The following is a 20,760-nucleotide window of genomic DNA, read 5'->3' on the forward strand; positions in this document are numbered from 1 at the left end:
AACCTAGAACCCACACACATTGAGCATGAACTCTGCCACTAAGCTGTGTGCTCTTCTGCACAATTTACAATCTATTTGTGATTTTTCCTCGGAGTTTTATTTTCCATGGGATTTTATTTTAGGTCACCTTTAGGACTGCAACTCAGTTATAGGAAGCAGTGTGTCCTGGGGCCAGATATGAGAAGAGCCTTATTTGGCTCCCAGGCCTGAGCGTTCCCAGCCCTGACATGATGCTCTCTTGGTAAATGACAAGGTATGGGACAGTAGAGATGTAGAGAGAAAGAGATACACTGCAAGGCCCTTGAAATCAGCATGCAAACAGCATGTATATTCACATTACTTCCCAGCACCATGCTGACCTTTCATTGGAAGCAATCAAAGTGGATGGATTCTTCAAGTACTGTTTGAAACGGAGCTCAAAAGCTTGCCCTATGGTATTTATGACTTCCTGGGCTATTCCGCTGGGACATTCCAATATATGGCAGGCTAAAAAAACAACAACAGAGAAAAGTTGTGGAAAACAAATAAATTGTTGTCATATATTAAAAGGCTTAGGAGTCTGTGCAGGTAAAAGTTCCATTGAAGTGAAGGTTAGAACAGTTTCCAGAGTACTGATTCCAAAGGAATCAAATCTAACCTAAGTTCTCAAACTTTCCAACGGGGATCTGTTGAGAGGGTTGAAATTTCCTGAAGCCCACCAATTACAAAATGGCTGTGCAGAGGTGGAGCCACTAACAAAATGGTGGAAGATGGAAGTGGAGCTTGGAATAATCAGCTGGCAATTGCAAACATCATTCTCTACTGATATCTGTTTGCTCTTTAGAGCTTGCTTAATTCTTTGAGGCAGTGGTTTCCTTATGCTAAGGAATTTAATAGTTCATCTTTTCTCGGGCCAAGTACAGACATTGGCTCTGGAGGTATACTGGAGAATACTTTTAGGGAGATAAGGATTTTAATCATTACTTCAGACTTTCGGGAGTAAATTCTACTATGTTCAAAATTTAAGCCACAATGCTGAGCACACTCATCCGGAAGTTAGCACCGTTGAATATAGAATGACTTCTGAGTTAGCTTGCATAGAATTGCACTGTTAATTTTTATAGCTTATCTTCAGGACAGGAGGTATTCTGTCCTGGGTATTCTGGCACAAACTGTTTTGGATGTCTCATTTCCACATCTGATATATTTGGAATCCCTGGAGTCATTTAGACAGTACTCCAGGTGCAAATGTAAACACTGATTTGCATAGTCACATTATTATATTTTCTGTTGCCTTGCTAATGACTCTTAAAAATATATATTTCCAGGAACATAAATTACAATATAAGAAGAGCCTGCTGGATCAAGCCAATAGCCCATCTAGTCCAACATCATGTTCTCACAGGGGCTGACCAGATGCCTGTGGAAAACTTGCAAGCAGGACCTGAGCATTCTTCCCTCATGATGTTTCCAGCAACTGGATTTCAGAGGAATTATTGCCTCTGACCATGGAGGCAGAGCATTGCCATCAAAGCTAACAGTCATTGATGGCCTTATTATTATTATTATTATTATTATTATTATTATTATTATTATTGTTGTTGTTGTTATTATTTTATTTATACCCCACCCATCTGGCTGGGCTCCCCCAACCACTCTGGGCGGCTGCCAACAAAATATTAAAATACAGTAATGCATCAAACATTAAAAGCTTCCATAAACAGGGCTGCCTTCAAATGTCTTTTTAAAAGTCTGGTAGTTGTTGTTGTCTTTGACATCTGGTGGGAGGGCGTTCCACAGGGCAGGTGCCACTACTGAGAAGGCCCTCTGCCTGGTTCCCTGTAACTTGGCTTCTCAAAGTGAGGGAACTGCCAGAAGGCCCTCAGTGCTGGACCTAATTTTCTTTTAAAACCATCCAAAATACTCAAACTTTCTTCCTGGGGGGAAGTCATCATCTCCTTGATCATTTTGGTTGCCCTTTTCTGAATCCTTTCCAACTCTACAATATCACTTTTTTGATGTGAAGTGATCAGAACTGAACAAAATATTCCAAATGCAGTAACACCACAGATCTGTATAACAGCATTATGGTATCGACTAGCCACATTTCCCCATCTTAGCCATCAGATGGCACTTTGAGACCACTCTGATAAGAAAGCTATCAAAGAATAAAGCCAACGATCTCTTCTTGGGTGTTTTTAACTTTCCCTGTCCACTAATGGACCTTGGGATTTCTTGTACAAAGGTAGGAGGAAAGGTTTTCACACCAAAAATCCTATGCACCCTGTTTTCCACAAAGGTTCACATATTTGAAAGCCACTGTATGTGGTAGAATAAAAACTTAACTAAATGATATGCGCAATGTGTGCTTGCATTTCCATATCTTTAACTAAACCAAAAACAAAACTAATCTGCTCCAGGAGGGCCTGGTTCAGACTGGGACTGCAGTGTGGGGAGGGGAGGTTAACTCTCCCCAGCCCACATTTACTGTATTTTTCACTCTATAAGACACACCAGACCACAAGGCGCACCTAGTTTTTGGAGGAGGAAAACAAGAAAAAAGATATTCTGACTCTCAGAAGCCAGAACAGCAAGAGGGATCGCTGCGCAGTGAAAGCAGCAATCCCTCTTGCTGTTCTGGCTTCTGTCATAGCTGCACAGCCTGCATTCGCTCCATAAGACGCACACACATTTCCCCTTACTTTTTAGGAGGGAAAAAGTGAATCTTATAGAGCACAAAATACGGTACCTAGTTAAAATTGCCTCAGCTGCTATTTGCCCTAGGGTGGCAGGCAGCTCACCTTCTGGGCAAATAGAACCTGGCCGGCAAGGAAGGATTTTCATCAGGAAAACCAGTAAGCAGTGTAACCAGTAAACAACATGTTGCCCGAGATGGGCTACAGACAACAACTCCTCTTCCCTCACCTCCCCTCACCTAACGATTGCATGCTCCTGACATAGTGGCAGCATGGGCATGCCTTGCCTAGTTCTGAGGAAGGGGTCTCCTTATCACCAGGCATCATGGGTGAGGTTGCCCAAAGAGTCCTGCCGTTTGCCACAACAGTGTTAAATTACTGTTTAAAGTTATCGCAAAACTTTAAAGTCACTGGTTTCCACAAACTAGCATGTCTTTATTATATACTGGGACGCAGATGGCGCTGTGGTCTAAACCACTGAGCCTCTTGGGCTTGCCGATTGAATGTTGGCGGTTTGAATCCCTGGGATGGGGTGAGCTCCCGTTGCTCTGTTGCTCTGTCCCAGCTCCTGCCAACCTCGTAGTTTGAAAGCACGCCAGTGCAAGTAGATAAATAGGTACAGCTGCGGCGGGAAGGTAAATGGCGTTTCTGTGCGCTCTGGTTTATGTCATGGTGTCCCATTGCACTTGAAGTGGTTTAGTCATGCTGGCCACATGACCTGGAAAGCTGTCTGTGGACAAATGCTGGCTCCCTTGGCCTGAAAGTGAGATGAGCACCGCACCCCATAGTCGCCTTTGACTTGACTTAACCATCCAGAGGTCCTTTACCTTTTTATTATACAGTCATACCTCAGGTTGAAGTAGCTTCAGAATGAATATTTTCGGGTTGCACTCCGTGGCGACCCGGAAGTAATGGAGAGCGTTTCTTCTGGGTTTCGCCACCCAAAATGACACCCAAAATGCTCAAAATGACATCACGCGCATGCGCGGAAGCGCCAAATCGCAACCTGTGCACACGCAGACACAGGTTGCGTTCGCTTCTGGATGCGAACGCAGCTCTGGAACAGATCCTGTTTACATCCAGAGATACCACTGTATATCATTTCAGTTCTACCATTTGTACCTGGCTCTCCCTCCAAAGTATGGTCGTCTCATGGCAACATTTTGAAGCACATGGAAAGTGAGTGGAAATTATTATATTTTATATGTGCAACGTTACTGGAAATGATTGCGCCTACCTCTTTGATTAACAGGGTCTTTAGCAACATAGGCAACGTAGTCCGTTGTATCCTAAAACACGCAAAGCCAAAAAGGAAAGTAATTTTATTTCATGAGCTTAAGCCACTACAATGCGGTCATTCTATTTTACAGCAGACTCCTACCCCCACCCCCACCCCACTTTACAAGAAAGCAAGCAGGGATACTTAAGGACACTTCCAGACTATTGCTGTTTTCGGGCAGGATTCAATAGACACAAAAATCAGGTTGCACAATTATAGTTGGTCAGGAAGCCTTGCTCAACAAACCTATTTCTTCAAGAAATTAGGCTTTTTGCAATAACAAAGATGAAGGGGAAATGCACTGGCAAGTGGAGGATAACATTTGCTTTGATGCAACGTCATCTAACCTCCCAGCCAAAAAAATAATCAGAATGAACGCTCATTAAATAGCCAATATAGTCTAATCTCCTCACAAACAAATCAGGATGAATGAATAAACAAGTCATCTGGAAATGGCCTAAAACAGAGTGACAACAAAGTATTATGTTTTTAATGGTCAAGGAAAAGCAAACTACAAGCTTTTCCATATGAAACAAATCCCTCAGTTATCATTTAAAATGAGCCTTTTCTCCTAATCAAAACCACAGAAGGGTCAGAAAGACAGGGAACAATTTAACTTGGAAACGAGTCACATATGAAATGAGACAACTGACAGACAGTGTGTTATAACAGGTTCTTGAAGTTCAGAAGTTTGTACTTACAGGATCACCTCCAGAAGCAAATGAAATGGACTGCATGTGGTGATTCGCAATAATCTGGAAAAAAACCCACAACAACATCATTGTCGTCATCTGTTTATTGGTATGCCACTTTCCCACAAAATGGCGTCCCAAGTGGCTCACAATCTCAAATGAACAACAGTAAGTATAACAATTCAAAGAAGGGATTAGGAGCAATTAAAAACAATTAACTATGCTAAGGTGCTACGCAGCTAGAAATCACCAGTGAGTTACATTGTAGAGAAAGAACAAAGAAGCAATCTACAGTCGTTTTAGTTAATACACATTTAGGCTAAGTTACATTGGCTGTATACACACCATACATTTAAAGCACATGCCTCCCCTTCAGAATAATCCTGGAAACTGTGGTTTGTTATTGGTGCTGGGAATTGTAGCACGACTGGGGGTTAAGCAGCAGTAGGCTAGCTTCAACCACACAAACGCATCTGCCTTCCAACCAGTAATTCAGAGGCATGATTATAGCTCAAGGGCAAATTCCAACCAGGTGAAAACATTAAAGGAGGGCATGAAATAGGAGGGCTGCTTGTAGAGGGGCTGTGGCCCACAAATATATTGAGGCCTGGAAGTTCCCCACCCTGATGTAAAATAATGTGCCAGCCTACCTGCTGGGTCTCAATGTTCAGAAGAGTGAGGCTGGTTGTTGAGATGGTCAGTTTTGTATTCATGCCAGAAAACTGAAGGTTACTTTTACCAAGCACTGGAGATAAAAATTTAGCTGGAGGCTAAAAAGACAACAAAATGCCTATCCGTTAGTCTTCACGTTTCACTTGTAACCAAGGTATTTATTATAACACCAGGACCCTTGGGAGATGCAAGACATACCATTAAAGCAGTGATGGCCAAACTTGGACCTCCAGCTGTTTTGGGACTACAATTCCCATCATCCCTGACCACTGGTACTGTTAGCTAGGGATGATGGGAGTTGTAGTCCCAAAACAGCTGGAAGGCCAAGTTTGGCCACCAATGCATTAAAGGAGCAACTGAGGGAACTTACAAGGATCCGAACTAGTATGAAAGAAGCCATGAAGGTGGTAGCAAGTAGCAACTATGCTTTTTATGGTACATGGAAAGGGGGACTTTAGGTACTTAAAATGTTGTGATTCCAGTGTAGCAAAAATAGAATTTCTAGCCATCTGTAACATATGTAGGGGCTCAATGGGACCCAGGGACAAACTGGAAAGGCACAACAATATGGAAGGTATTGTGGCCCCCGCCCTACAAAGCCAAACACAATCTGTGTAGTGCTGGCATATTCAACTGCAGTAGAGGCTACTGAGGCCAGCTCAACAGATGAAGGAAAGATCAAGATGCAAATATAAAGATGAAACAAATTAGAGTTCTGCCCTTCCTTGACAACAGAGGTGGGGAAAATCTAGATGTTGTTGGACTACAACTTCCATCATTGTTGACCATTAGCTATGCTGGCTGGGGCTGATGGGAGCTGTAGTCCTACAACTTCTGGAGGGCGACAGATTCTCCACACTTACTTTAGAAGTAGCCGAGCTACAAATGCTACTGGGGTGTTTGTGAAAGATGGAAGAGGTGATTACCATAGTGTTGGAGGAGAGAGCTGAGGATGACTTCTTTTGGGGGGCCCAAGCTACCTGGGGAGGTCTGGATAGCTGAGCAAACAAACCTCTACCATCTGCAATGAGGACACATGGGATAGCCAAAGTGATCCAGTCCCAATGTAGGCATCACTGATATTTCTAATACAGTGGTACCTCGGGTTAAGTACTTAATTCGTTCCGGAGGTCCGTTCTTAACCTGAAACTGTTCTTAACCTGAAGCACCACTTTAGCTAATGGGGCCTCCTGCTGCTGCTGCCGCACGATTTCTGTTCTCACCCTTAAGCAAAGTTCTTAACCTGAAGCACTATTTCTGGGTTAGCTGAGTCTGTAACCTGAAGCGTATGTAACCCGAGGTACCACTGTATTAGCATTGAATTTAGTTGCCAGTGGCGTGTAGGGGAAGGAGATGAAGATACCCCTTATAAAGCATCATGTTCAATGTCAGCTTTCAGTTTAGTGCCAGAAACTCAGGCTGTGTGTTACTCTCCTTTTTTTCTTCCCTCTAGAGGGACGCCTGGCATAAAATGCTGGTGAAATATTTCAGCATTGCTAGTGGCTGCTAATCAAATAACAAGCACAGTGGTGCTTCGCAAGACAAAAAGAATCTGTTCCGCGAGTCTCTTCGTCTAGTGGTTTTTTTCGTCTTGCGAAGCAAGCCCATTGACGGCTTAGCGGATTAGCGCTATTAGCGGCTTTTAGCGGCTTAGCGGCTTAGCGGATAAGCAGATAAGCAGCTTAGAAAAAGGGGGGGAGGAAAAAACCCCTGCAGGAACTCGCAAGACATTTTCGTCTTGCGAAGCAAGCCCATAGGAAATTTGTTTTGTGAAGCACCTCCAAAACGGAAAACTCTTTCGTCTAGCGAGTTTTCCGTCTTGCGAGGCATTCGTCTAGCAGGGCACCACTGCACTTTAAATAAATGCAAACGCTGTTGTTCAAGGCGGTTTACCTTCACTGTGGATGTTCCTTGATTAATTACCTCTCTCACTAGAAGCAGAGATATGTTCGTATAGTTACAGCCATTGTTACACAATATTTTAGTGTTTAATCGCTTGTAAAATAAATAAACAAATATAAAGAAAATGGCCCTTTCTCTCTAGGTTTGTATGCAGCATGGCATATAAAACAATACGTCTTTCACTGATAGCAACTATTCCTATTTGATGGAATATACACATCCACTTGCCCAAGAGGCAGCTGAATTGGCTAGGAAAAGAATAAGCCACGGAGGCAGTGAGAGATTTTACTTTCTTGGGTTCTATGATCACTGCAGACGGTGACAGACCCTTATCTTGGGAAAGATAGAGGGCACAAGGAGAAGAGGATGACAGAGAACAAGATGGTTGGACAGTGTTCTCAAAGCTACCAACATGAGTTTGACCAAACTGCGGGAGGCAGTGGAAGACAGGAGTGCCTGGCATGCTCTGGTTCAGGGGGTCACAAAGAGTCGGACATGACTAAACGACTAAACAACAACAAGTTTCTGAAAGCAGCAGGTAGGAGGAGTCTTATGCCTTTGGGTGTATTGCTGTTGCTTTAGAAATGCTGCTGCTTTGGGATTAGCCTGTGTCTGATTGCTCGATGCCTTCTCAACTTAAATATATTAAAACAAGCAAATACTAGTAAATGGTAAATTTCCAAGAGTTTCATATTTACCTTCCTCTTTTTTATGCCTCCTTGTGTTCCTGGTACAGCTTCACACAGCCGACTTATTGCTTCCCTTTGAGAAAGAACAAATAGCACAGACAGTTGATGATGGAGCAATGTGGTTTATTTATGCAGCCTTAGCTTCAGATTCAGACAGTGAATACTTATTTTCAATATTTAAGTGCCCCTTTTTTTGGCTTCAGCACAACCACCTTCCAGAAAACAACTGTTAGTAACTTACAAGGGTATGGCCGGCCGGCCGGCCTTTAGGCGAGTGGGACATTTGTCCCAAGTGCCAGTGCTAAAGAAACTAGTCACTGCAGCCACTGAACTTGCCCCCTGCCTCTTGCAAGCAACCAGGGGCTGCAGTAGGGGGTAAGGAAATAAGGAAGACAGCTGGTCCAAGACATGCGAAGAAACGTTAAAACAAATTTCTCCACTCCACTGTGCAAACTTTATCCTCTCCCAAACTGGTTGTAGTGATGCAGTGTGGTGTTAAAGCAGTTGTGTGTTTACTTTGTACTCTGCCTCTACTTATCATATAAAAATCAAAGCTACCGAACATAGCTCTACCTTTGGAGTAATTCTGGGGATTTCACTCCTTGTTAGAAACGTCTCTGAGGTTTTTTCCTGCAGCATATACAGTTTATGAAAATATAAATACATAAATGTATCATTTGTAGCAACAGCCACCCACCTGAAGAGAGGGGTAAGCATCCATTTCCTTACTCCTGGAATACTTTGTCCATTTCTGGGCACCATAATTTAAGAAGGATATTGACAAGCTGGAATGTATACAGAGGAGGGTGACCAAGATAACCAAGGGTTAGGAGAGCAAGCCTTATGAGGAATGGTTGAAGGACCTGGGTAAGTTTAGACTGGTAAAGAGGAGACTGAGAGGAGATATAATAGCCATCTTCAAGTATCTTAAGGGCTGTCATATGGAGGATGGAATAGGCTTGTTTTCTCCTGCTCTGGAGGCTAGGACCCAAACAAATGGATTCAAGTTACAAGAAAGGAGAATTCAACTAAACATCAGGACGAACTTTCTGACTGTAAGAGCTGTTTGACACTGGAACAGACTCCCACGGGAGGTGCTGAACTTTCTATCCTGAGATGTTTTTAAGCAGAGGTTGGATGGCCACCTGTCATGTTTGATCTCGTTGAGATTCCTGCATTTCAGGGGGTTGAGACCCTTCCGACTCTACAATTCTATGATTCTATGAAAACACTTCCAGTTTGGGGTGGATTTCACCGTATATTACTTTTTACAGAGCCATGGTTGTTTAGTAGCAAGCATGGCAGAACTGGATGCAGGATCTCCAGCCTCAAATCTTTGTTTAATCAAGCAGCTTGATAGATAGCCTAGAGAACAAACCACAATCTATCTGAATAACCAACCTTGCAGGGTTGCTGTGAAGATTTTGAAAGTGTGATTGATTTCAAGCTGCCTTAAACATTTGTTGGCAAGGAAGGGTAGAAATGGGAGAGGGGGACACCCAAAACTTCTAATAAGATTTCCTTTCCAACCCAATTTAAGTGAATGTCTCTTTTAAAGATTCTGTGTCCAGATGGGGGAAGGGAGGGGAGGGAAGCAGATGGCTAATAAAGCACTTGCACGCTTAATGACCTACATCAAAGACAGGCAAATTATACACCATATAGTCAAATGACAAGCTGCATTCTCCTTCCTAATGCCGCCATGGTTCAACAACGAAACCACTGATATAAGATCAGTCAGAATCTCTGTTTTGGCATGCAATGTACCATTTAATTATCCTCATTACAGTTATGCAAGGAGAAAAGGAGTTAGCCTTGCCAAAGGCCACTGTCTCCATGAATCCAAAGGGTGAGGGTTTGAGTGGAATAGCTTTTCTTGCAATCCAGCTTGGGATATCTTGGTAGATCTCTGAGTAGATCAGGGGTGCCCAAACTTTTTTCAAAGATGGCTGGATTCGATGAAGTGAACATGAGTGCTGACCTTTTTTTAGGATTGGAGTTGTTGAGTTTGGATTGGAATTGAGCTTTTGGGGGGGGGGATTTTGCCACAGAAAATAAACTGCCACAGGGGCCAGATTACCTAAATCTACCAGAGGGCTGAATTAGGCCCCCGACGCGGAATTTGGATGTGCCTGCAGTAGATCAAAAAGTGTTTTTGACTCCTAATTGCCTAACAACTGAAAGACTTCCCCACTGCTACCCTAAATAAGACTGCTAAAACAAAGACACGTTTAGCGACCAGGAATGTTTTAGGTTTTTTTTATCCTGGGCTGGCTCAGCAGTTACCAATATGCAACCTGTAGGAGGAATCTGCCAAACTCAGAGTCAGAAGTGGACACACACCTGATTTAATCCAGGCGTGATCATGACCCAGATCAGATTACGGATCCACTTTGTAATCCAGTTGTGTGGATTCCTTTATGAGACAGCCCTCCCTCTGTTAATCTAAAATATTATGTTTAAATGTTTTAAAAATAGGTTATTCGGCCGCCTGTAGTTGCTAGCACATGGGACTCCTTGACACTGCACACCTGGGATGCAAATACAGCAAGTCTCCCTGGGAGCAATGGGACTTGATGACTTTCCATTTCCCTTACAAGGGATTGTAGCTGGCGGGGGACGGGGGGGGGGGGACACACACGACCCATACACAATTCCCACCCCGAGAGCAAGGAAATGTCAATTAGTCATTAGTAGCAGAACTTGCTTTATTTTCATTCAAGGCATGAGGCAACAAGAAGCCCCGTCTGCTAGCTGCCCAAATTGACACACAGCTCTGAGGCAGTGGACGTGATAAACTGGTGGCATGTGAGTGTTAACAAGATAGTGGTACTCCTTGATCCATCACTTTTCCTGGATACTGTACTTATCTGACAGCAGTTGGTAAAGGTAAAGGGAACCCTAACCATTAAGTCCAGTCATGGCCGACTCTGGGGTTGTGGCGCTCATCTCACTTTACTGGCCGAGGGAGCCGGCGTACAGCTTCTAGGTCATGTGGCCGGCATGACTAAGCCGCTTCTGGTGAACCAGAGCAGCGCATGGAAACACTGTTTACCTTCCCAGAGCGGTACCTATTTATCTACTTGCACTCTGACGTCCTTTCGAACTGCTAGGTGGGCAGGAGCAGGGACCAAGCAACAGGAGCTCACCCCATCGCAGGGATTCGAACCGCTAACCTTCTGATCAGCAAGTCCTAGGCTCTATGGTTTAACCCACAACGCCACCCTGCAGCAGTTGCTAGGATGACTTTTTTATAAGTTTCTGTAGAAATGCTAGCTGAAGACGTACCTGGAGAAGGCAGGTGTGGTTTGTCATCCATGCTTCTGTGACACCCTGTGCCCTAGACTGGTCTGCCTTTGAATACAGTCCAGAAGCGTCAACTGATCCAAATGCAGCAGCAAGACTTTTATCTGGCTCTCACAGGTTAGCGCATAACTCCGATGTTATGTTCATTAGTTACTTTAGCTTCCTGTATGCTTCTGGGCTGTTCAAAATGCTGACTCTAGCTAAGGGGTCAGCAAACTTTTTCAGCAGGGGGCCGGTCCACTGTCCCTCAAGTGGGGGGCCGGACTATATATTTTTTTGGGGGGGGGGGAATGAACAAATTCCTATGCCCCACAAATAACCCAGAGATGCATTTCAAACAAAAGGACAGATTCTACTCATGTAAAAACACGCTGATTCCCGGACCGCCCACGGGCCGGATTTAGCAGGCGATTGGGCCGGATCCAGCCCCTAGTTTGCCTACCCATGCTCTACCCTTTAAAGCCCTCAGCAGCTAGAAACAGGTAACCTAGTCCTAGACGACTACTTGTTCCGTTATAGGTTTATCCGGGAATTAGGATAAATGTCAGACGCCCTGCTCTTTGTGACATCTCAGGAGATTTGGCATAGAATCATGGAATTGTAGAGTTGGAACGGACCTCATGGGTCATCTAGTCCAACCCCTTCTTGTGAGCACAAGAAACAGCACTCAGGTATACAATTTCAAATAAAACGGTTTAAGTGCAATATACAATGTGACACAAGATGGCGATGGTGAGCCTTATGGAAAATTCAATGTATTTTTTTAAAACGCTTTTTTTAAAAAAAAAGCATGAAAGCTTTTTTCTTATATTCATCCAGCTTTTCCTTAATTTCCTTCTTTAATTTGTTAAAATTCTGTTGTTCTGCATTTCTTGTTATATTTATTCCCAAGTACTTTATTATATTTCTTAATTTTATGTCTATTCTTATCTACTTCCAAAAAAAAATCATTTTTCATCTTCACTGTAGTTAAATATCATCATCTCTGATTTGGACCAATTAATTTGCAACCCTGTTATTTCTCCAATTTTTTTTCAAAAGTGCCTCTAACACCTGAATATTTTCCACCGAATTTTCAATTGTCAGCAAGGTGTCATCTGCAAATAAGCTCATTTTCTCTTTTCCTTTATTGCTTATTCCTTTTATATTTCCATCTTCTCTAATTACATTGGCCAGAGTTTCAATGACCAATACAAATAAAATTGGGGAAATTTGTGTAGATTCCACCAGAGCATTCTTGGTGATGCTATCACGACATTGTACTGTCCTCCAAAATGATATTCACCAGGCTCCTTCACTGTCTTTTACCAAAACTGAATACACTTTTATTTCAGTGGACTCTATTGTTGCTTGTAGCAGATTTATTATATTACAACTTTTAACTTTGCTGCTGCTGCTGCTGCTATGTTTGTGTTTTTCTTTGCTTTAAGAGCAGATTGCATTTGCTCTTAGAAACTGTTTTACTTGCATTTTTTAATTGATTGTATAGTATGATTTTATGCTTAGGTTCTGTATGCCATTCTCAGTCCTTGCAGAAGGACAGCAGCATATAAGTAAATTATTGATTATTATTTTAAATTCATTTCAACTCCCTTCTCGCGAACAATTAATCAGAGAAAAAGTTCTTGCCAAGCTCCTAGCTACTAAATTGGCCTTTATAAGGATGCGGGAATTCCTCTTCCAAGCATATACAAGGGCCCAACAGTGAATAAAACAGACTGGCTTCTTATGTAAGGAAAGCACACTGAGAAGATGAATGAAATGGGGGGGGGGAGGGGAATGAGGGGCAAACTGAAATTTGGCAATAAATGAATGCTCAGCTGCTTTGGCCAAAGACCCTCTGGGTAGAATGAATAAGTCCAAAGCAAATACAATAACAAGGGTTCTCATTCTTGAATGTGAAAAAAATAGCAGGACTTCAGGAACAGCTACCCACTCCAGTAATTTTCCCCCCAGTGGGAGGTCAAAGTTTGTTACCAAGTGGTCCCCATTATTTATATTGTTTTGCTGAATAGCCCAAAACCTTTACTCCCATGAATGAATTTTGGCCATCTCAAGAGACCTAACATAAAGACTGAACCACGAACTAGGCAGTCTTGAGTTCAAGTCTCTCCTCTCAGTAAGAAGCCTCTCTCTTTCTCTCTCCTTTCTGTGATACTGAGGTAATACTGGCTTATTTTATAGGGCTGTTATGCCATTTCTAGCTCTTACGGCTTCAGGAACTACAGGCTTAGAAATGTAAGCTATGCACAGTGATATTTCAGAAAGCAGAGGGATGGCTACATAAGGTTTGCAGGGGACCGAGGCAGTTATAACTAGCAGAAGCCAAGTGATGCAAAAATAAATATAAAATATAAAGGTAAAGGGACCCCTGACCCCTGACCCATTAGGTCCAGTCGTGGCCGACTCTGGGGTTGCGGCACTCATCTCGCTTTATTGGCCGAGGGAGCTGGCGTACAACTTCCGGGTCACGTGGCCAACATGAGTATGCCGCTTCTGGTGAACCAGAGCAGCACACGGAAATGCCATTTGCCTTCCCGCCAGAGCGGTACCTATTTATCTACTTGCACTTTGATGTGCTTTCGAACTGCTAGGTTGGCAGGAGCAGGGACTGAGCAACGGGAGCTCACCCCGTCGCGGGGATTCGAACCGCCGACCTTCTGATCTGCAAGTCCTAGGCTCTGTGGTTTATGCAAACATGCTTAATTTAGATAGATTGCAGGGTACTGCTTTTCCTGGCATGGAATTTGAGTTGCTTTGGCACCCGTGATCTTAAAAGAAAATAAAAAAATCAGCACAGACACAACCTCTGCTCATCTTTAACTTCCTGGGAGCAGTTCATTCAATAACAATCCCATGTATACCAGTCATCAAGTAGTGAATTGTAGCACTGCACCAATAGTACCAAAGTATTTGCTTTTTAACATAAAGGCCCACCTAACAATGAGGAAGGTATCTACTAAAGATGCTATGTCAACATTTATGTTGCTTTTTGGATGCCTGGCTGCCAAAGTGTTGTTGTATAAAGAATGGTTAAAAGTACAGCATAAAGAAATAAAAAAGGCAACAGAAGCACAATGAAGCTATCCTGCCATCAGCACCTGGGTTCCTTGTGTACTACCAGGGCCCCTGTGGGTTTCTGGGTTCGCAATGCCATGAAGTGGTACTACGTTAGGGTAGGGTTGCCATATTTAAAAAAATTGAAAATCCGAAGATGTTGCAAAATCGCAAAGAAATTGGACGTTTTTGAGCTATTTCTGAGGAAAACTGGCAAAAACGACACTGCCTGACATCGGCTGCCTATGTCCAAATTCCCCCAGACATTTTTGTCAATTTTCAGCCGGACATTGCTTGCGGCGGCTGCAGTATATGTCCGGAAAATTACGGACGTATGGCAACCCTACATGAGGGCAGTGTGGAAAATCAAAATGGTAGCTCCTGGCCCCAGTCATCCAGCACTGCCACAAAGTAAGCTTAAAAAGGGCCACTGATATAGATGGTTTCCACCAGAGGGCACTTTGCACAGGGGCCACCTCAAACCCTGAAGCTGTCCCCACAAGCAACGTGATCAAAATGGCAAAGATAGGACTATAAAAATGAATAAGCAGCAGCAATCAAGGGATAAAAAACAGTAGCTTTTGTCTTCATAGAAAGCCTGATAGGAGAGGTTAGTTTTCACCATCTATTTTAATATTGTTGCAACTCACCCTGGGACTTTTTAGTGAGAAATCTAACAAATAACTAAACCCACCTCTAAGGGAATGCAGTTCCAACGCAAAGGATCCACCACCACCAAGAAGGCTCTGTCCACACCCTACCGGCCTAATCTCAGAAAATGGCAGAATGTGGAGCAGAGCTTTGTGCAAAGATCTCAGGTGATGTGAAACTCCTGATTGTCTAGAGAAATGGAATTCCTTTACTGACACATATGGACTTAGGGCTTGTCGTTTGTTGCCCTTCAGCTGTAAAGAGTGCTGGTTTTCGCAGCGAAAGCTCCAGGACCAAAAAATAAAGTAAGAGGAAGAGTGCTCAGACACAGCTTTTGAAGCGTTCCAGACCTGTGCCTGGAAAGAGAGGGGCAAAAACTACATGTGGATAAGCCCTTCATGAAAAGCACCTTTAAAAAAGAAAAGAAGAGAAACCGCCACTAAATTGCTCTCTACACTTCTCTATTAAGATATAGCAATGTATCCCATTGATCAGCTAAGGAAACACAGCTTGTCTTTATTACCACTGCTCTATTTTGTGTCAACTGGTATCACTTTCAGGCAAGAACAATAATATTGCAATTACCCAGAGCAACTCTAACTGTTTTGTATTTTTTCTTTTTGTAATTGCAATACTGTAGGTAGAAAGACAGACAAGCAGATATATACCGTATTTTTCGCTCTATAAGACGCACCAGACCATAAGATGCACCAAGTTTTTGAAGGAGGAAAACAAGAAAAAATATATTCTGAATCTCAGAAGCCAGAACAAGAGGGATTGCTGTGCCGCGAAAGCAGCAATCCCTCTTGCTGTTCTGGCTTCTGGGATAGCTGCACAGCCTGCATTCGCTCCATAAGACGCACACACATTTCCCTTTACTTTTTAGGCGGGAAAAAGTGAGTCTTATAGAGCAAAAAATACGGTACATACAAGCTGATGTGTTGGTTACTTTGGGAAACCTTGAGTGTGTACACACACAGACACACACCCTGTTGTCTCTAGGTCAGGTGGGGGCGGAATCCTCTTTTAGGCATTTATGAATTAGCCTTGAGCCCTTGACACAGTTCTGTTTTGCCTTCCCCCATCTGTTTAAATTGTCTATATAGTGTTGGACTGAGCCTGACAATTACACACAGAGGTGGAAATCGCAAAACCAATTTGATTTTATCCAGCATATGAGGAATTTGTTACTTTTATTGCCCTGAAACTGCATGAAACCAGCCATTTCATGCTAAAACTCTTTTGGGTGTCAAGGAACTTGCCAGCCCCGGAGCCTGCGGTCTTATAGACCGTCTAGAAAAAAGAATTTTGTTGAGGAGGAGAGGCAATCTTGCAACGAACACTGGCCCACTTTGTTTATTGTTTCTCCAAATGAGGCTGGGAGCAAGGAGGTGGGCTGATGTAAGTGAACAAGAATGCTGTTGAAGATTCGATTTTAAGCATCTGAGGCCCTTCCTTCACCCGCAGAACAGAAAGGGATTGTATGTATTGACAAAGTAGAAAGTCTAATCATCAAGATAAAATCAGCCTTATCCAGTTAGCCCCACAATTTCAGATGCCTTCTAACTCTAGCGGTTTTGCCTAGCTGCTTTCAAGGTTTAATGTAGCTATCCAACAAGGTATAGATCCCAACTTTGTTATCCCGTAAAGGTCCCAAAGCTACTGTCAGCAAGACAGAACATGAGAGAAACCAAACAAAACAATTTAGAAAAATCATGAACTGTGTACTAATAAAAGGAGGGCAGCCAGATCAAGTGCATGCTAACTTTTAAATCTTATGTTGGTTTCCAAATTCTTTTACGAAAACAACACAGTACGAAACATAGAACCAAGAGTTGTTGCTTACAAGTGTTATGTTCCCAAAGATCTGTCCCAAACATGAATAGATTGGATATTCTCTTCCCCCTGAGACTAGCCGGAAAGGATTAGCGCCCTATGTCCAAGCATGTAATCCAAAAAAATTGGCCCAGGAGTAAAGCCCATTGAACTCAATGGTGCTCTCTTCCGGGAATACAGAATTGTACTGCAATGAATACATACTGAATTGTATGTGGTTTTGTGACACTTGTAAAAAATACTGGTGTATATTATACTAGGCCTAGGGCAGGCATAGGCAAACTCAGCCCTCCAGATGTTTTGGGACTACAACTCCCATCATCCCTAGCTAACAGGACCAGTGGTCAGGGATGATGGGAATTGTAGTCTCAAAATATTTGGAGGGCCAAGTTTGCCTGTGCCTGGCCTAGGGTATCCACAGCAGGTATTAAAATGTAGGAGTGCCACAGGTTGCAATGATAGTCTGTGCATTAAGTCCTATGCAGCTGTTCAAGCTATGTGCATGAAATATACATGCAACAGAAAGAAAGAGAATTGGCACTGTAGTGGCAGGCCCCCTCCTCAACCAAAAGATGATCAGGTTAACATCTAAGTAGAGTTTATGCACACACTGACTCTCTTGACTCCAACATTGTGTGTAGACAGCCCTTCTTACTTGCAGTTGTATACAAGTGAGACTTGCAATAATACATTACAATGCTTCTGCTCAGGATTCCAGGCACCCAGCCTTGCCCTGTTCCAGGATACTCCATACCCCCCAATTGCAAGCGTCTAGGTGTAACGTGGGGGACGCAGGTGGCGCTGTGGGTTAAACCACAGAGCCTAGGACTTGCCGATCAGAAGGTCGGCGGTACGAATCCCCGCGACGGGGTGAGCGCCCATTGCTCGGTCCCTGCTCCTGCCAACCTAGCAGTTCGAAAGCACGTCAAAGTGCAAGTAGATAAATAGGTACCGCTCCGGCGGGAAGGTAAATGGCGCTGCTCTGGTTCGCCAGAAGCGGCTTAGTCATGCTGGCCACATGACCCGGAAGCTGTACACCGGCTCCCTCAGCCAATAAAGCGAGATGAGCGCCGCAACCCCAGAGTCGGCCACGACTGGACCTAATGGTCAGGGGTCCCTTTACCTTTACGTGTAAATCTGTTAATAAACCATACTTCTTAAAGACGCTAGCCACTGCTGTGCCTTGATCTTCCCAACAGAAGCATAATCCTGGGTAAGCACCTGGAACCCCTGGAACCTTGCACCGCTCATGGAGATTGGGGTGGTGTGTAAGAATACATACTACGGCACAAAGAAATTTTAAAATTATTTAGGAGTGTTCCAATGTGTAAGCGGAAACTGAATGTTTACCTTCACTTCTTTTTGCTTTCCAGAATGAGATAGAGCTTGCTTCTACCACTGTACAGTATGGCAGAAAGCGAATGTGAAATGTTTATTTAAGTGTTGGGTATGCAATCCTTTTTTGTTGTTGTTGCAAACTTAACGATATGCATAAGTTAATTGCAATAGCAAAAAGCTTCCGACTCCCAAGTATGAGCAATCCATTAAGGCTGAATGGGAGCTTTAATGACTTAAGCTTGTAACAATTCATTTTCAAAGGCATTGCTTCAGCTTTAATGCAGAAGCCTCTTTTAATAACTAGGCACAGTCTTCCACCCATTTCTGCATCTTCTTTATTGATGTTGGAAATGCAAAAGAAATCTAGCCCACCCTTCCCACTGGATTCTTCTTTCCATTGTTTGTCTCTTGCCATCCTTCACTATGTGCCCTTGGGCACCCGCTCTTATCTGACAAAGGAGATTCTTTGGTTGGAAGCAACATATTCCACTGGCATGACTAGGAGCCCCCGTGTATATTGGATATGTATCCACAAGTGCAGTGGAATGTGAAAATAGGTGTTGCCCCACCTCGTCCTCCTTAATCCAGCATCCAAGACACCAAAATACAGTGGTACCCGAGGTTACATACGCTTCAGGTTACAGACTCCTCTAACCCAGGAATAGTACCTCGGGTTAAGAACTTTGCTTCAGGATGAGAACAGAAATCGTGCTCCGGCAGCATGGCAGCAGCGGGAGGCCCCATTAGCTAAAGTGGTGCTCCAGGTTAAGAACAGTTTCAGGTTAAGAACAGACCTGCAGAACAAATTAAGTTCTTAACCCGAGGTACCACTGTATATGTAATATCTCCTAGCAGGTGGTAAGGGATAACCCTGGACACAGGCCTTCTAACAGATGCAACTCTTGCAAAAATGTAGCTTAAACCACAGAGCCTAGGATTTGCAGATCAGAAGGTCAGTGGTTTGAATCCCTGCGACGGGGTGAGCTCCCGTTGCTTGGTCCCTGCTCCTGCCAACCTAGCAGTTCGAAACCACGTCAAAGTGCAAGTAGATAAATAGGTACCGCTCCGGTGGGAAGGTAAACGGCGTTTCCGTGCGCTGCTCTGGTTTGCCAGAAGCGGCTTAGTCATGCTGGCCACATGACCCGGAAGCTGTACGCCAGCTCCCTCGGCCAATAAAGCGAGATGAGCACCGCAACCCCAGAGTCGGCCACAACTGGACCTAATGGTCAGGGGTCCCTTTATCTTTACCTACAGAATCAAACCATTGGTTCCTCTAGCTTAAGTATTGTTTACACCAGGTGCTGGGAACCTCTGGGCCTCCAGATATTGCTGAACTACAACTCTCATCAACCCTACCAAGAATCACCCAACCAGATCTACACTGAATTGGCCGCAGCCCTCCAGAACGTAAAAGAGAGAATGTTTCCCAGCCAGACCTGGAGATTCTGTGTGTGGAGCCTGGGACTATCCTGTATACAAAGAAGATGCTCTGCTACTAAGTGATGACCCTTCCCTTTCCTGCCAGGCTGCCGGCCCCTGCACCTAAGTTTGGACACAAGCGAACTGTGCACTTAAGGCAGCTGAGCCTCCAGGGTTTAGTGCCCTGCGGGAAGCACGGGGGTCTTCCTCTGCTGTGCTATGGCCTCGGTGTGAAATAGCATCCTTTGCCACCACTGCATGGTTTAAGTTAGGTATGGGTGATGTCAATTTCAGTTTCTTATCTTTCTAATCTTAACTTCCCTATCAGTTTGCAATTCTTTTTTTTTTTTTTTAAGTCTTGCCTCTCTCTTTTTTCTTCCTGATCCTGCTCCCTCATTATTTTGTGTGTATGTTTTCACCCAGACACAATGTTTTAGGTTACAGCATGAGGGTGGGAAGAAATTCACAGAAAGGTCCAAAGGTCCTGGATGTATTGAAGATGAACTTTCTAAAGCAACTGTTTTCAGAGCTTTTGTGGTCTTTTTATCTTCTTCACAATGATCAAATATATAGGTTAATGACATGTGGTCTGAAAAATGGGAGAGAGAGAAACCTGCTAGCCCTCTGCCATCCTCTGAATGATGTCCCTGCTCTGACAATTTCCTACAATTGTGCTGTGTGGCACAAAAGTCAAAATATTAAGAAGCTGTTGCCTCAGAATCCTTCATGCCACTATCAATTTCACCAAGGTGGAGGTGGGAAGCAAAGAAAAAACTAGAATCTTGAAAGACACACTCCTATCTGACCAGAGTCTAGGAAAGCATGCCTGTTCTCAGAGGAAACGTATATAAGATTCCCCTCCAACATGTGGAAGTGAAACACAGGAGCAATTAATTCTAATCTTAGATTTAACATAGGAATACCACATCTGTGCTTCTGTACAGCAGAAAATCTGTTTGCAGAGGAAGTTATAGACGTCTCAAGATGACATACAGAACAGAGTAGTTCATGCTTAAATAGCCTTCAGGGAACCATGGGTTGTCTTTATTGCTTCCTGCTCAATGGAGACATTTTATGATATTCATTCGTATGATTGGTGGTGAGCAATATATTAGTGAAATAATATCTAGCTACAGGTTCTTCACGGCTTTCTAAGCTGAAACCTGAGACTTGCTAGCCTATTAAACGAAATGCATTCAACACCAATCACTGAACGTCATTTCCCTTCCAATATCACTTTGATA

General features: G+C 43.5%; 1 protein-coding gene across 2 annotated transcripts in view; it reads right to left on the reverse strand.

Annotated features, from left to right (window-relative positions):
• Positions 1-20,760, reverse strand: part of SHC4 (SHC adaptor protein 4) — a 56,080-nt gene that overhangs the window by 13,927 nt on the left and 21,393 nt on the right. For both annotated transcript variants that reach the window (XM_083712668.1, XM_083712667.1), the window contains 5 exons: positions 7,919-7,982; positions 5,297-5,416; positions 4,656-4,709; positions 3,913-3,964; positions 360-486 (listed from right to left, as the gene is read on the reverse strand). In XM_083712668.1, coding sequence (XP_083568794.1) covers positions 360-486; positions 3,913-3,964; positions 4,656-4,709; positions 5,297-5,416; positions 7,919-7,982 — 417 coding nt within the window. The remainder of the gene's footprint in view (positions 1-359; positions 487-3,912; positions 3,965-4,655; positions 4,710-5,296; positions 5,417-7,918; positions 7,983-20,760) is intronic.

Source organism: Podarcis gaigeae, assembly GCF_964106915.1.
Source record: "Podarcis gaigeae genome assembly, chromosome: 14".
Lineage (NCBI taxonomy): Eukaryota > Metazoa > Chordata > Lepidosauria > Squamata > Lacertidae > Podarcis > Podarcis gaigeae.